This window comes from Populus trichocarpa, chromosome 7, assembly GCF_000002775.5.
Source record: "Populus trichocarpa isolate Nisqually-1 chromosome 7, P.trichocarpa_v4.1, whole genome shotgun sequence".
NCBI lineage: Eukaryota > Viridiplantae > Streptophyta > Magnoliopsida > Malpighiales > Salicaceae > Populus > Populus trichocarpa.
The window spans coordinates 7,748,544-7,765,336 of record NC_037291.2 but is presented as its reverse complement, the minus strand read 5'-3'; the positions used below and the strand labels follow the sequence as shown (position 1 = coordinate 7,765,336).

At 35.5% G+C, this 16,793-nt stretch overlaps 1 protein-coding gene and 1 non-coding gene across 2 annotated transcripts; both read left to right on the top strand.

Annotated features, from left to right (window-relative positions):
* The first annotated feature begins 234 nt into the window (after positions 1–234).
* On the top strand, positions 235–341 carry LOC112326204 (small nucleolar RNA R71). Its single transcript, XR_002979865.1, has one exon. It is a non-coding gene; the product is annotated as a small nucleolar RNA R71 (small nucleolar RNA).
* A 13,598-nt stretch (positions 342–13,939) lies between these two features.
* LOC18103745 (protein SHORT-ROOT) lies at positions 13,940–16,003 on the top strand. Its single transcript, XM_006376729.3, has one exon. The coding sequence runs from the start codon at positions 14,285–14,287 to the stop codon at positions 15,815–15,817; it is 1,533 nt and encodes a 510-aa protein (XP_006376791.1). The 5' UTR covers positions 13,940–14,284; the 3' UTR covers positions 15,818–16,003.
* Positions 16,004–16,793: the final 790 nt, after the last annotated feature.

Sequence of the window (16,793 nt, the reverse complement as noted above, 5' to 3'; positions counted from 1 at the left end):
GAAAGATCATTAACTTTATTCTCAAGGTTAGCAATACTTACCTCGTTTACTCGTTTGCTTGGAAAGTCTTCACGCGTGACAAATTGCTTCAAGTTGGCTACTATATTTGAGATCAATTGGCATGAAGCCTCTGGTGTTTTATCTACCAATGCCCCTCCACTTGCCGCATCAATAATATTATGGTCAGTAGGCATCGGTTCTTCGTAGAAGTATTAAATAAGTAGTTGATCGGGTATTTGATGATGAGGACATTGAAAGCACAACTGCTCAAATCTTTCCCAATATTCGGAGAGTGTTTCCCCATAAGATTGCCGAATCCCACATATTTCTTTCCTTATATTGGCAACTCAAGATGATGCGAACCCTAGCAGAATTTGCGAACTCAAGATCTATCTAATCCAAGTTTGCTGAAAATAGAATGAGCTTATCACAATGGAAGACCTGCTCCAAGGCAACAAGACTATAAAACCAAAGGTCGGCAAAAATCAGAATATTATTAGGCAAAAAAATGTGCTGAAAATTATTCTCAAGAGTATTTATACTCCAAGCCAAAAACCCTAGTTTTCCTAATGGGTCACATATAAACCCAATTTAAATAATAATCAACCCAAGCAAAAACTAGCCCAAACTAATTAAAATAAATAAAATAAACAAGTCTGAAACTCAAACAAGTGTTTCCTCATAAAATAAAGAAATTTTAATAGCCCAACTAATTTAATAAGACAAGTTCGATTATTTCCACATTCTGTTTGGCAGCAGCAAAGCTCAACTTCAAACGGATAATTCTCTCTCATCTTAAAAAATTAGAAGGCGTGCCATATACCGTTGGAAAGGTATGGAAGTCTAGTTTCCAGCCCAACTGAAATCACCTCAAAATTCGACTTGTAGCTCCAGTTATGATAAAACAAAAGGTAGTGAAAGGTCAAACTATCCGAATCTAGTCTTCTTCTCCCAATCCTTGTGTAATGGTCTTGGTTCCACCAACAAGCCCCTCTTGAACATGAATAAGATTAATCTCGGCTTGCTCCTCCTTATTTAATATCCTCTTGAAGTCCACCTTAGCCCATGTATCTTGAAGAAGTTCATTAAAAGCCTATTTAAACCTCTTAGCTCTAAACCTTGTAACTGGACCAGCCAGAACCTCCAATGGATCCTTTGCATCATCCTCTCTTTCCTCAAAAGGATCCGACATTGAATGTAACACAAACACCATACTCACCTGGCATATCCACTTTGTAGACATTATCATTAATCATTTCTATGATTTGAAAAGGGCCATCTCCTCGAGGCATTAACTTTGATCTCCTTTGTTCAGGGAACCTTTCCTTTTCTCATATACACCCAAACTCAATCACCTGGTTCAAACCTCACTAATTTTCATCCTCTATTAGCCTTGTGTGCATATTGTTCATTTTTTTCCCTCTATTTGTTGTTGAATCTTTGCATGTAAATTCTTCACCTTAACCTCATTCATCTCTATACCTTTTGCACTAACAACATATCCAAGAAAAATAATTATATCCATGCAAAAGTCACACTTTTTCAAATTAGCATATAAGGATTCTTTTCTAAGCACATCAAGAACTTGTCTCAAATGATCCATATGCTCATCAAACTCCTTACTATAAATCAAAATATCATCAAAGTAGATAACTACAAACTTACCAATGAAAGCACGCAAAACATGATTCATCAATCTCATAAAAGTACTAGGTACATTAGTAAGTCTAAAAGGTATAACCAACCACTCATACAAACCATATTTAGTTTTAAAAGCAGTTTTTCATTCATCCTCTTCGTTCATCCTAATTCGATGATAACCACTTTTTAAATCAATCTTCGAAAACATTGTAGAACCATGCAATTCATCCAACATATCATCTAATCTAAGAATAGGATGTTGATACTTTAGAGTGATGTTATTGATAGCTCTGCAATCGACACACATTCACCAAGTCTTGTCTTTCTTTGGGATAAGAAGCACGGGAACTGCACAAGGACTTATGCTCCAACGAATGTATCCTTTCGATATCAACTCCTTCACTTGCTGTTGGAGTTCTTTAGACTCTTCAGGATTGCTCTTATATGCTGCCTATTTGGTATAGATGCTCCTGGAATAAAGTCAATTTGATGTTTAATTCCCCTAATTGGCGGCAAGCCACTAGGAATCTCTCTTCTGGAAAGACATATTCAAATTCATGTAAAAGAACTTTAACAACACTAGGAACATAAGAATCCAAATTATTAGAGTTAAAGTATGACTCCTTATACATAAGTAAAATCATAGACAATTCAGAAAGATAAGCATGTTTAAGATCACTAGATTTTGCAAAGAAATTTAGGTTTTTCCCCACTTTTTCCCCACACTCTTCTTTTCTCACCTTTTCTGTAATAACCCGGCTTTTTCAAAGCCAAAATCGGTGGATTTTTTTTTTGTTCACGATACTTCTCATAATGACACTTCATGAATTAGTAATTAGGTTCCCTTCCTTATCATGGCATCATATGGATATAGCTTTCGTAAATCAACATTCTCATAAGATGGAAGATCAATACACATGCCCACAATATTATATTTTCATATTCATACACTTACGTTACTTCATATTGACATACTCATGATTTTACATTCTTGTCCTAGTTTCGTTATCAACACGAGTTTATACCCAAGTGTCGAATATCAATTTTACACAGCTAGTTCTTTCTTTCATACGATCCCTATGTGATTTCACAACACAATATCCTCATAAAAGAGAATACCACATAATGTATTCATAACATTGTATCTACATGAGAATTGTAAATAATCTAACATAATAACAAACAACTAGAAGTACATTATCGTTACTTTTCATTATTAACTTAGAATGGATGGATTCCTTCATCCATTTCTTATATGCATTGTACATCTCTTATTATTTCGTTAAGTGTATTTTGCTCACTCACACACCCCAATCTCTCTAAAGGAGTTGTGGGGCTAAAGTTTAACATCGGTCGGAGTTAATTACTTCACCTTAACCCCGTCATCCACGTTGGATACTTTTAGTCGTAGCTAATCGCAACATTTAAACTCGGCCATTCACCTAGGATGCCATTTACCAAAACTAATCATCAAACACAACTTGATCATCCATCTCGGATGCTATTATCCAAAGCTAATCATCAAGCACAATTTGATCATTCATTTTAGATGCCATTAGCTGAGGCTAATCAACAATCATAACCCGGTCATCCATCTTGGATGCCATTAGCCAAAGCTAATCATCAAGCGCAACTCGGTCATCCATGTCAGATGCCATTAGCCGAAGCTAAATCAACAATCACAACCCGGTCATCCATCTCAGATGCCATTAGCCGAAGCTAATGAACAATCACAACTCAGTCATCCATCTCGGATGCCATTAGTCGAAGCTAATCATCAAGCACAACCCGATCATCCATCTCGGATGCTATTAGCCGAAGCTAATGAACAATCACAACTCGGTCATCCATCTCGGATGCCATTAGTCGAAGCTAATCAAGCACAACCCGATCATCCATCTCGGATGCTATTACCCGAAGCTAATCAACAATCACAACCCGGTCATCCATCTCGGATGTCATTAGCCGAAGCTAATCAACAATCACAACCCGGTCATTTATTTTGAATGCCATTAGCCAAAGCTAATCAACAATCACAACCAACATTCCATAATCGGTTTGACATTCGTTAGCAGCCCAATTTCATAACAGCTCAATTAACATCTCATAGTCGGTTTATTATTCATGGCAACACAATAATATATATCCTCCTCAACAAGTCATTCAAGAACATTAGCATTTTCATCGTCATTTCAACATTTATCAAGAACTCGATCAACATTTCATAGTCGTTACAACATTCATCAAGAATTCAATCAAACGTTTCATCATCGTTTCATCTTTGTCAAGGATTCAATAATATATCGTCCATAAGTAAATCATTTCAAAGCATTAACATCATACGAGAAAAAGGTGGAAACCACCTACCTGCTCCACCTGCAAGTTGTCCTTGTCCTGACGATGGTCCGATCCCGACCGCACCACCTAAGACATTAATGGCCCCAAATCAGTACATCTTTAAATCACATTTATCATTATACTTATTTCAAGAGTCCATATGTTCACATTCAAGTGTTCCACATTTTAAACCATCATACAATGAAATTGTAGAAAATTGGCAGCGAAACTGATTTGCTGCTGGCCAAACAATTCAATAGCGAAAACTGATTCGCTGAAGGTGCACAATTCGGCAGCAAAAACCGGTTCGCTACAAGCCACACAATTTAACAGTGAATGCTACTTCGCTATAACCAACACACTTTCGGCAGCGAATGCTAATTCGCTACAGGCAACTCACTTCGACAGCGAACACTGATTTGCTGCAGATAACAAATCTTCGGTAGTGAATGCTCATTCGCTGCAGCTAGCACACTTTTAGCAGCGAATGCTAAGTCGATGTAGAACACACACTTCCGGCAGCGAACGCTGATTCGCTGCACACAACTCAATTTTGGCAACGAACCACAAATTCACTAGAGAACACACACTTTCGATAGAGAACACTAATTCGCTGCAGACAACTCAATTTCGACAGTGAACGTTGATTCGCTGCACACAACTCATTTTCAGTAGTGAACCACAAATTCAATGGAGAACACACACTTTCGGTAGCGAATCAGAAATTTGCTGCAAAACACACATTTTTGGCAGTGAACGCTGATTCGCTGCAGACAATACAAATTCGGCAGCGAATCCTAAATTTGCTACAGAACACACAATTCGGCAGCCAATGCTAATTCGCTGCAAACAACTTAATTTTGGTAGCGAATTACAAATTCATTGCAGACAACTCAATTTCGGCAGCGAATCCCAAATTCGCTGCAGAACACGCAATTCGACAGCGAATGCTAATTCGCTGCAAACAACTCAATTTCAAAAGCGAATTACAAATTCACTACAGACAATACAACTTCGGCGGCGAATCACAGATTTGCTGTAGACACACAATTTGACATTAGGTTCCAGCAGAGCCACATGATTTTAGCAGGAACACACACACACACATGCAATAATCAATCCCAGCACATAATCTGTCACAATAGTCTAGCAGAATACACACATGCAATAATCAATTCCGGCACATAATCTTTCATCAAATTCCAGTAGAACACACATACACATGCAATAATCAATCTCAGCACATAATCTTTCACAAAAGTCCAGCAGATTACACACATGCAATAATCGATTCCAGAACATAATCTTTCATCAAATCCCAGCAGAACACACACACATATGCAACAATCAATCTCAGCACATAAGTTATCACAAAAGTCCAGCAAAACGCGCACACACATGCATTTTGGTCAACCCCATAGCTAAGGTCGGCCTTCTACCATGTTTTGTTCTTTCCATTTTATACATTTTTCTTTGTTAGATGTTATGGAAATTTGCCTTATTTCATCTATATTTCTTTATCCTCTTAGTTAGTTTTAGTTTCCTTTATAGCTAGCTTAGGGGTCTTAGGTCAATTTTCATAGGGACTCCTTCATCATTTTCGGTTCTGGGTTTCAAGAGCAAGGGGGAGGAGACTACATGACCCATACCTTTTGGATCTAAATTTATCTGGACAGTTTGGTAGAGTTCCTTCTCTCCTTCTCTCGGTTCTCCTTCTCCTTCTTTCCCTCTCGGTTCTCTTTCTTTTGTCAGTTTCTTCCCTCTCGTTCCTGCCCCTTTTCCCTTCCCTCTAAGCACCTATTCAGCCTCCACTCAAGATCTCAACTCTCTCTTTCTCTCACATGTTCACAGAGGTAATCTCTGCTGGTTTTGGTTCAGTTTTCGTTGGGAAGGAAGAAGAGAAGAGAAGAGAAGAGAAGCATGCAGCTGGACATGCAGCTGTTGCTTGCAGACTTTGGGAAAAGGAAGGGTCACCTTCTCTCTCTCCTTGCATTTATACTTCATATTAAATGAGGTGGGGTGTTTGGGGTTGGTCACTCTTGTCCCTATTTTGGTCTGTCCAAAACTGGTTTTACCCCTCCCTCTTAGCTCCTTAAAACAGCCTGATTGTTTCCTAAACTTTCAATAAGACTGAGTTGCTACCGATTTAGAAATCGAGAATGAAAACTGCGCCACTACCGATTCAGAGGTCGGCAGTGAAAACTGCATAGTTGTCGATTCAGAACTCGGCAGCGAAAACCATGTTGACGCTGATTGAAAAAATGACCAAAAATTGTTTTGCTACCGATTCAGAAATTGGCAGCGAAAACTGTACATTATCGATTCAAAAGTCGGCAACGAAAACTACATAGCTGCCGATTCAGAACTTGGTAGCGAAAACCGTGTTGACGCCGATTCGAAAATCAACCAAAAACTATGTCACTGCCGATCCAGAAATCGGCAGCGATGGTAGGGTTGTTTGGACTTTTTTTTGTGTTTACATTTTCTTTCTTCTCTCCACTCTCGGCCTCCCTTCTATTTTTTTTCTTTTTGGTTGTGACCCTCCCCTAATTTCCTAAGGGCGGAAACTTTGTCCCTTTTTGTTTTCAACTCATGGCTCACTTTATTTTCACTCTTCCTCACATTCTCTCCATGTTGTTCGGCTTGTTCTTCCACTTTGGCCAAAGCTGAATGCTCCTCCTCATAGCTTTTCTTCAACTGAATTTGATCTTCATACACTTGCTTTGGTGTTAGTGGGGCAAGTGTATAAATTCTACCATATTTATCCAATGAATACATGTTTTTAAACTCATCATGCTTGGCTTTTCTATCAAATTGCCAAGGCCTCCCTAGTAACAGATGAGTAGCATGCATAGGCATAACATCACATAACACTTCATTCTTATACTTGCCTATTGAAAAAAAAATCATCACCTGTCTATTCACCCCAACAACACCACATTCATTCAACCATTGAAGCTGATAAGACCTCTCATGCCTTATGGTATTCAATCCCAACTTTCTAACCAAAGTAACACTAGCAACATTAGTACAAATACCACTATCAATGATCATACTACATACCTTATCGTTGATTAGGCGTCTAGTAAGGAAGATGTTCTCCCTTTGTTGCTCCACATTATCCTCATTAGTTTGAACACTAAGTGACCTTCTAATCACCAAAACTTTATAACCAATAGCATATTCTAAATCACTAGCATCCTCAAGTGCATCTCATCACAATCAGACTCCTCACTAGTGGACATAATCTCTCCATCATCCCTTAGAATCATAACTCAATGATTTGCACACTCTAATGCATAGTGTCCCAATCTCTGACACTTGAAACATTTTATATCACGATTGCGCTTCGGTTGGACTTCTCCCTTAAGTTTGTGATCACTACCAAAACCTGCTTCTTCATGGAGGTAGGTTCGACAACTTTAAGAGTCACCAAGGCCTTTGATGACGCACTACCCTCTCTCCTATAATTCTTCTTCCAACCTGAAAAAAACCCCGAATGAGCTCCAAATCGTGTACTACCCTTTATTTTTAACTGTCCTTCAACCTTAATGGCCAAATGCACTAACTCTTCCAATTCAACATAAGATTGCAATTCCACAACATTAGCTATGTCTATGTTCAAGCCATTCAAAAACCTAGTCATGGTAACTTCCTCATCTTCATTAACATTAGCTCTAATTATAGGCACCTCTAATTCTTTCTAATACTCCTCCACACTCTTATTACCCTGTGTAATCATTTGTAAACAATTAAACAACTCCCTATAATAGTGTTTAGGAACATACCTCTTCTTTAATATTGTCTTCAACTCCTCCCACATGTTGATTGGTCTTTCTCTATTCCTTCTTCTTTCTACCACCAATCTCTCCCACCAAACCATGGTATAATTAGTAAACTCCACTACAGCTAACTTAACATTCTTTTCTTTAGGTACTAGTACCTATGGATGTAAAAATCATCTCCACCTTTTTTTCCCAATCTAAGTAAGCTTCTAGATCAGTTTTTCCCTTAAAGGCTAGGATTTTTAACTTAATACTTCCCAAATTTCGGTCTACATCACCCAAATCATCAAAATTCCCTCTATATTCAAAATCTCTATGTGGCCGAATATGTCCCCTCCTTATCCGATTCTCATAACTCTCTCCCTTATGTGTAAGGAACGCACCACCACAGTTAAGATCATCATCGGCTTCATCTACAGAGTTTCCAACAACACTCTCCTCCTTCCTAGCTTCTCTACCCTTTGTACTACGTCCCCTATCAGACCTAGTCTCCAATTTTTCAATCCTAGTCATCAGCTCACTAAACATAAATTTCATCTATTGTTGTATTCTCGAAAGCCCATCTTCTAGGATTTTACCCTTTTTCTGTGGCACACTGTTAGAATACATTATTTCTTTTTTTTAAAACCTGCATGAAAATCATTAGCAATAAAAATAACACCTCACACACTCGTGTTTCACACAAATTTATAGGTTTTTCACTCTAATATGCTCTTTATGCCTTTTTCCACTCAAATTGCCTTTCTTTAGTTCTTGAAATCACTTAGCAACAATTCAGAAAAGCAACCAACTACACAGTGAATTTATAAATTTGATATAGAATCAAGAAGCAAGAAATTTACGAAACTAACAAAACAAAACTACAATGACAAATTCACGAGTAGCAATGCAAATTTATGCGAGTAATATGACGATTCGAAGACGCGAAATAAACTAAATTGAAGCAATGATATTAAGGGGATTTACTATCCAAACTAAAAATTAAATCAAACAATGATAGAACCTGAAAATAAAATAAAATAAAAATAAAATAAAATAAAGAGCAACACAAATTCCCAATGACCAATTTTCTTTTCCTAGCTTTCGGCCAAACTCTAGAATGTTGACTTTTTTTTCCGGCAACAATCAAATTTTTCAAGATCAAGCTCCCTCCCTTTTCTTTTTTTTTTGTATACCAATTCAACATCAAGAAAAAAATTTAACACATCTTTTTTTATGTATATATTGTAGCAAGATCAAGAATTCAACAAAAACACTACCTTATAATTTTGTGTTCAACAATTCAAGAGGATGCAAGAACCCTAATTTTTTTTAAATATATATAGCCGAAACTAATCAAGAAATAAAATCAAGAAATAAAATACACAAATTGAAGGATATAACCTGTGATTAGATCTACTCTGATACCAACTGATGCAAAACCTAGTAGAATTTAATGGAATTCACGAACCCAAGATCTATCTAATCCAAGTTTGTTAAAAATAGGATGAGCTTATCACAATGAGAGACCTACTCCAAGGCAACAAGACTATAAACCAACTCAATCATAACGCTTACACATGGAGACAAGCAAAAGGAGTATAAATTCACAACAAAGATTAGTCAATTCTTTGAAGAGTTAAAAGTTCAATCAAGAACCTAGATTAACAACCAAAGATTGGCAAAAATCAGAATATTATTAGGCAAAAAAGTCTGCTGAAAATTATTCTCAAGAGTATTTATACCCCAAGCCAAAAACCTTAGTTTCTCTAATGGGTCACATATAAACCCAATTTAAATAATAATCAACCCAAGCTAAAACTAGCCCAAACTAATTAAAATAAATAAAATAAACAGTTCTGAAGCCCAAAGAAGTGTTTCCTCACAAAATAAAGAAATTTTAATAACCCAACTAATTTAATAAGACAAGTTCGGTTATTTCTGTATTCTGTCTGGCAGCAGCAAAACTCAACTTTAAACGAATGGTTCTCTCTCGTCTTAAAGAATTAGAAGACGTGCCATATACCTTTGGAAAGGTATGGAAGTCTAGTTTTCAGCCCAACTAGAATCACCTCAAAATTCGACTTGTAGTTCTAGTTATGATAATAATAAAAAAAAGTAGTGAAAGGTCAAATTATCCGAATCTAGTCTTCTTCTTCCAATCCTTGTGTAATGGTCTTGGTTCCACCAACAAGCTCCTCTTGAACATGAATTAGATTAATCTTAACTTGCTCCTCATTATTTAATATCCTCTTAAAGTCCACCTTAGCCCAAGTATCTTGAAGAAGTCCATTGAAAGCCTCTTTGAACCTCTTAGCTCTAAGCCTTGTAATTGGACCAACCGGAACCTCCAATGGATCCTTTGGTGCTTGGATTGCATCACAAGATGCTGGGAAATATTTCTCCAGAAAAAATCTTCTTTATGTCATTCCAAGTTCCAATGGAACCAGGGAGAATGGAGAAAAGCCATGCTTTTGCTACCCCTTTTAAGAAGAAAGAGAAAACTTTCAACTTAACTTGTTCTTCATCAATTCCATATGGTTTTATATCAACGCAAACCACATGGAACTCCTTAAAATGAGTATGAGGGTCTTCTCCAACAAGTCATTAAATATTGGAAGTAGGTGTATAAACCCAGACTTGAGCTCAAAGTTGGCATTGTTGTCGATGTTTATGCACAATAGTTGATTCTCTTCTACCTTATTCTCAAACACTTTCTAGGAATTAAATTCGTGACTAATTAAAAATAAGCAAGAGTCCAATATCACTTGAGTTAGAAATCCATTGATAAAATATCTAGTGAATTGGTAACAATATTCATATTAGAAACTAATTAATAGAACAATTGACTTAATCGAAAGCTCTTAACCAAAGAAGAAAAGTTATGATTATAACTTGTTAAAATAGTCACATTTATGATGGATATGGGGAAATTAACTAATCACGTTATATATATGTCCAATTACAGTTTTTATCAACATCAAACATTACAAATCCATGAATCCATTAGATGCAATTTCTAATAATATTATTGCTAAAATTATCAAAAACAATTCCAATAACCATCAGAATATAACACTATAAAAGTAAGAAAAGTAATCTAAATCTAATTATTTTTTAGCATTTACCTTCAATTTTAACGTTTACCAATATCATAAAAAAAAATCACAGTAAAAATTAAATAAACTGTGCACAAGCACGCTGTTATTAGTTAGCAGTGGTCGTTGCTAAGAAAGGTATGTGAAATGATAGAATTGATCTGATATAGTTTTGTGACTATTGACCTAATTGGCAATGGCGTCATGCCACATCAGGCTAAAAGTCATCACCGAGACGCGTGGACTAGGTCTACTGAATTTTTTTCTGTCAATGTCCCCGTCATTACAGGACCCATCTTAAGTGAATATTTGATTAACTCGCAATTAGCAAATAACTAGACAAGCAAGCGCTAGGACTGCAAATAACTAGACAGTAATAAATTATTAAATAATTTAATATTAAAAGATAAAAAATTAAAAATTTTATTAAAAAAATTAAATCAACTCGAGTTAACCCACTAATTCTATGACTACGAGTATAGAGAAATTGAAAAAAAAAGCAATTGATGACTAACTCCTAAAAAAACAAAATTAACTCATGTTAACCTTTAAAGTCTGTAACGCTGGTCGTGAGCTTATAACTAACTCCATAGAAAGCAAACCTTAAAAAATAATGAAGTAAAATTCTAAATTAACAAAATATTAAGGAATAAAATTAGAAAAAAAACAAAAAAAAAGGATCCAAAACAAAAAAAAATTAAAAGAATGAGAACTAAATTTGATATAAGAATAATTTGAAATCAAATGTTGAGGGATGAAAATGAAAATAAAATTCAATAAGAAAAATGATAAAAACAAATAAATAATAGTCAAAAGAATAAGGACCAAATTCGATATAAAATTAAATGAAACCAATTGATGAGGAAAAATTGAAGAAAAGAAATCAATAAAAAAACAAAATAAATAACAATCAAAAGAATGACCAAATTAGATATAAAAGAACAAATAAAATGAAACATTTATATTTTGGCAAGGAGAAAAGGAGAAAAATAGGGAGGAGAAGAAATAAATATTCAATCGGAGCAAATCATTACACTGTCATGTACACGCGTCAGACTATTGAATAGAGGATGGCAGGATGCTTCCATCTTTGCCATGAAAACCGGTGTTTGGAGGGTAGATAATGCCTTAAACATTGCCTAAAAGGCAGGGGTATCGTCCAACGCCCGCACCAACCACTTTTTATTTTTAACTAATATCTAAATTTATCAAAATACCAAATCGCTTCCAAGTCAACTTGATAATTACTAAAAACATATTATGAAATGACCAAAAAGCACTTGAATAATAGTTTGAAAATTTTTGCTTTTAAAGGTAATTTAGTCTTTATATTATATTTTTGAAATGTAAAAAGATCAAATTACCCTTGATCAATATTTTTAGAAAATTTGTTTTTAAGGGTAATAAAGTTTTTAAAATATGCATTTAAAAGGTTAAAAGACCAAATTATTCCATAAGAAAAAAACCGTTTTACTTCCAATAGCAAGTTAATTGATTTTTTTGTTGGAAGGGGAAAATATAATTACACTATTATAGTGAACATGGCTTTCAATTTATTTTTTATTTAAAGGGTCCTTTGTCTCAATTCTGATAAAAAAAGTTAGTATTTTCTACTTTTAAAAATATTATAAGTTTTTATTTCAATTATGAATGTTATAATAATTAAAAAATATATATGATATAGGTGTAATGCTATTATAGAAAAAATATAAAATAAATTACCTACCTTTTTATCTTCTACTCACAAAAAAAAATTAAAATAGTTTTTTTTAAATAGATTTATGCTTGTTCTATTTTTTTTAATAGATGTACTTATGTGAGAGTAAGCGGCAATAAATTTGAAACAAAATTAGTGAGATCACCTTTATTCAAATAATAAGACCGGGTCACCGGGTCATATATATATATATATATATATATATATATATATATATATATATATATGCTTGCAGTCAACAATAATGATTTCCAATTTTATTTAAACCGAATGATCTACACGAGACAGAATCCAGACGTGATAGTTTTCCTAATGATTGATGGAGAAAACCAAGGACGAGCAGTGATTAGGAACAAGGAAAATTTCAACAGACAAAAGAAACTCATATATATATATATAGACACACACTCTCACCTCTTGCGTATGAAAATGTAGAATAGCAATAGAGCATAATGTTGCTGACTATAAAAGCAAAGAGTAGACCAACCGTGACATACATTAAAATCCAAATATTTGATCTGCGTTGAGGTTTAGCAAGCTGACACAGAAAGAAATAAATGTTTGTGCCTAGCTATATGTAGGCCAACCAAATATAGATATAGTTTCTAGAGAGAATTAAGGTTCAGCTTGAGGACAACAAGGTTAAGACAATAAAAGGCGAAGTAGTACGTGGTTGTGGTGTAATCATAATGAACCGGCTTGGCTATGAATTTTGACTAAAAAAAGAGCAAGTCACTAGCGGGAGTAAGATTTGAGGTTGTGACATGGAAGGAGAGCCTAGCTATATATGGTTGGGCCATCTTGAGAAATGGCCTAGCTAGCTAGTTTGGTGCATATATGGTGTATGGAATGAATGGATTTATAATAAGTGTTTGCTATATATATATATATATATATATATATATATATATATAAACTAAACTATCATGTGGAAGTGGGGAAAAAAGTGAAAGAGCACGCCCTAGATTTTTATATTACAAAAGAGCATTGGTTATAATTAAATGGAAGTTGATTTATGTTACACAGTGTAGAAAAGGCAAAAGCGGGGTGGAATTTTGGCAGAGATTGAAGAGGGATTAGGAGGCAAGGAATGTGAATAGGATGGGTTGGAGGGATGATAGTGGGTTTGATAATGATGATGCACGCCGGCAGCTTTACTCATTTATCTTCCCAAAATCCAATTGGCACGCCTGCCCCCACTAAAACCTATAACAATATTCTCTTCTCTCTTTCAATCTTTCTCATAGACAATGAAAAGCTAATCCACTAACCCATTTGGTGATCTAGCTAGACCTTGTTATCTTTCTCTTTTTTAATCTTTTTGTCAGATAACATTTCTATTTCTCAACACCAGTAGCTCTTTCATGCCAACTTCCCACGTTCTTCCAGGGAAAACGTATATTAGTCATATCTCTCATGAGTTGATTAAAAAAGAAAGGAAAAAAGGGAGAAGACTGGGCTAGCTAGCTAGATAAAAGAATATCCCAAACCCCACCCAATTTGATTCACATCGACTACAGAAAAAGAAAAGCACATTTAAACATGTATGTATGTATATATATGTATATATATAAATATCCAACTTCAAGATCCTCTCTTTTATCATTCTCTACCCCAATATTCCCACAGTTAAAAACACAAACACCCATCCCCTTACCTTCACTCCAAGCCATCCCCAACAAACTCCATCCGAATTCTATTGATGTGGGTCTCTGGATTTTGGTTAAATGGATACCTTGTTTAGGCTAGTTAGTCTCCAACAACAATCTGAACAATCTTTCAACTCTACTAGCAGAACCTCTAGTAGCTCTAGATCATCAAGACAAAACAACAACCACCACCATCATCACTATCAACAAGAAGACGAAGAATGCTTCAACTTTTTCATGGATGAGGAAGACTTCTCTTCATCTTCTTCTAAGCACTACTATCCTCCTTATCACCACAACCAACAACAACAACATCAACACCAAACCACCACCACCACTCCTACCACTACTACCACCAACACTAGCACCCCTTCTACTCACCATGTCCTTGATTCCGCTGACTTCTCTTTCTCCCCTTCTCATGACCTAAACTTTGAATTTTCCGGCAAGTGGGTCACCGATATCCTCCTTGAATCTGCACATGCCATCGCGGATAAAAACAGCGCTCGTCTCCAGCAATTGATGTGGATGCTTAATGAGCTTGGTTCACCTTATGGTGACACAGAGCAAAAACTTGCTTCTTATTTTCTCCAAGCTTTGTTTAGCCGCATGAACGACTCCGGCGAGAGATGCTACCGTACTTTAGCTTCAGCATCAGAGAAAACTTGCTCTTTTGATTCCACAAGGAAAATGGTATTAAAGTTTCAAGAGGTGAGTCCTTGGACTACTTTTGGTCACGTATCTTGTAATGGCGCAATTATGGAAGCATTTGAAGGTGAAAGCAAATTGCATATTATTGATATTAGTAACACATATTGTACCCAATGGCCTACTTTGCTCGAAGCCCTAGCAACTCGCACTGATGAGACACCACACTTGAAGTTAACCACCGTAGTGGCTAGCAAAAGTAGTGGTAATAATATTGGTTTAACTAGTACAGGAGGTTTAGCTTCAGTTCATAAGGTAATGAAAGAAATTGGCAACAGAATGGAAAAATTTGCCAGGCTTATGGGAGTCCCATTTAAGTTTAATGTTATCCACCATGCTGGTGATTTATGTGACCTAAACTTAGCTGAATTGGATGTTAAAGATGATGAGGCTCTTGCTATCAACTGTGTTGGTGCTTTACACTCAATCACTCCAGCTTCTCGTCGCCGAGATTATGTTATATCTAGTTTTAGAACATTGCAACCAAGAATCATTACTGTTGTTGAAGAAGAAGCTGATCTTGATGGTCTGGATTTTGTCAAGGGTTTTCAAGAATGTTTAAGATGGTTTAGGGTTTACTTTGAATCATTGGATGAGAGCTTTCCAAGAACCAGTAACGAACAGTTGATGCTTGAAAGAGCAGCAGGCCGCGCTATCGTTGACTTAGTGGCATGTCCTCCATCTGATTCGATCGAAAGGCGGGAAACAGCCACGCGCTGGTCTGGACGCCTCCATTCATGTGGTTTTAGCCCGATAATTTTCAGTGATGAGGTTTGTGATGATGTACGCGCCTTATTGAGGAGGTATAAGGAGGGTTGGTCAATGACACAGTGCGGGGATGCCGGAATATTCTTGTGCTGGAAGGAACAGCCGGTGGTGTGGGCTAGTGCATGGAGGCCCTGATTGAGATTGGTGATGGTTTTCACTTTTCACTTTTCTTTTCTTTCTTTTTTCTTTTGTTTTTGCTTTTCTCCTTGTATTTTTTTTTTTTCAAAGTTAGTTTGAGTGATTGGCACGTTTGATGTGTTTATTTGGGCACGTGCATGGATTAAGGATTGGAATAGTAAATGAAGTTAATCAATTTTCATTGATCTTTGTTTAATTATCATTTGCGGTTATTTCTTATTTTTATGAAAAATAGCTTTCTTAATCATCATATCAAAGAAACGTTTTTAATTCAATGATGTAAACAAATTAGTTGAGCAAGATTTATCTTTGGGGTAAATAAATGATTTAATTTAGGAAAGTTATTCGATAATTATATTTCTTGTATTATAATATTCAGATGTGTTTTTAACTTAAAAATATATTAGAATATTTTCTTTTAATTTTTTTTATACTAGTATATTAAAATTATTAAAAAAATTATTAAATTTATATTTTTCAAATAAAACATTACATTTACAAATTAAGACTCAGTTCCTTCCATAGGAATATGAAACTTGTAATTATGAAATAGATTCTACTATCATGTGAGAGGAGAGTACAATTCTGAGAATAATTCTTTTTAATTAAGAATTTTTTTTCCCCCAAAGGGAGAGGTGGGCAGGGTCCAACTTTGCATAGTCTCCAACTTTAGTGTGCAATTAAGACAAAAGGCAGGTACTCCTAACCACCATTGGTATATGCTTAATTTAGATGGTGGCTTGCCCTAATATATATATATATATACACTTTTTATTTTTCTCGATGAATTTTTATTTATAAGTCCAAAATTGAAATGGGTTTGGTATGTGGTGTAATATATAAAGTGATATCTGCTCAGATTAAGGGTTTTAAATTAAATATCAAGCAAGCATGCACTGCTTAAACTATAGAAAGGTCGTTATCAAATTAGGGTCCTAAGAATCTGAGGACGGCAACTGGGCTGGGCTATGTT

Coding starts and splice junctions, on each gene's coding strand:
- LOC18103745 (XM_006376729.3), top strand. CDS start 14,285: ATGGATACCTTGTTTAGGCTAGTTAGTCTCCAACAACAATCTGAACAA.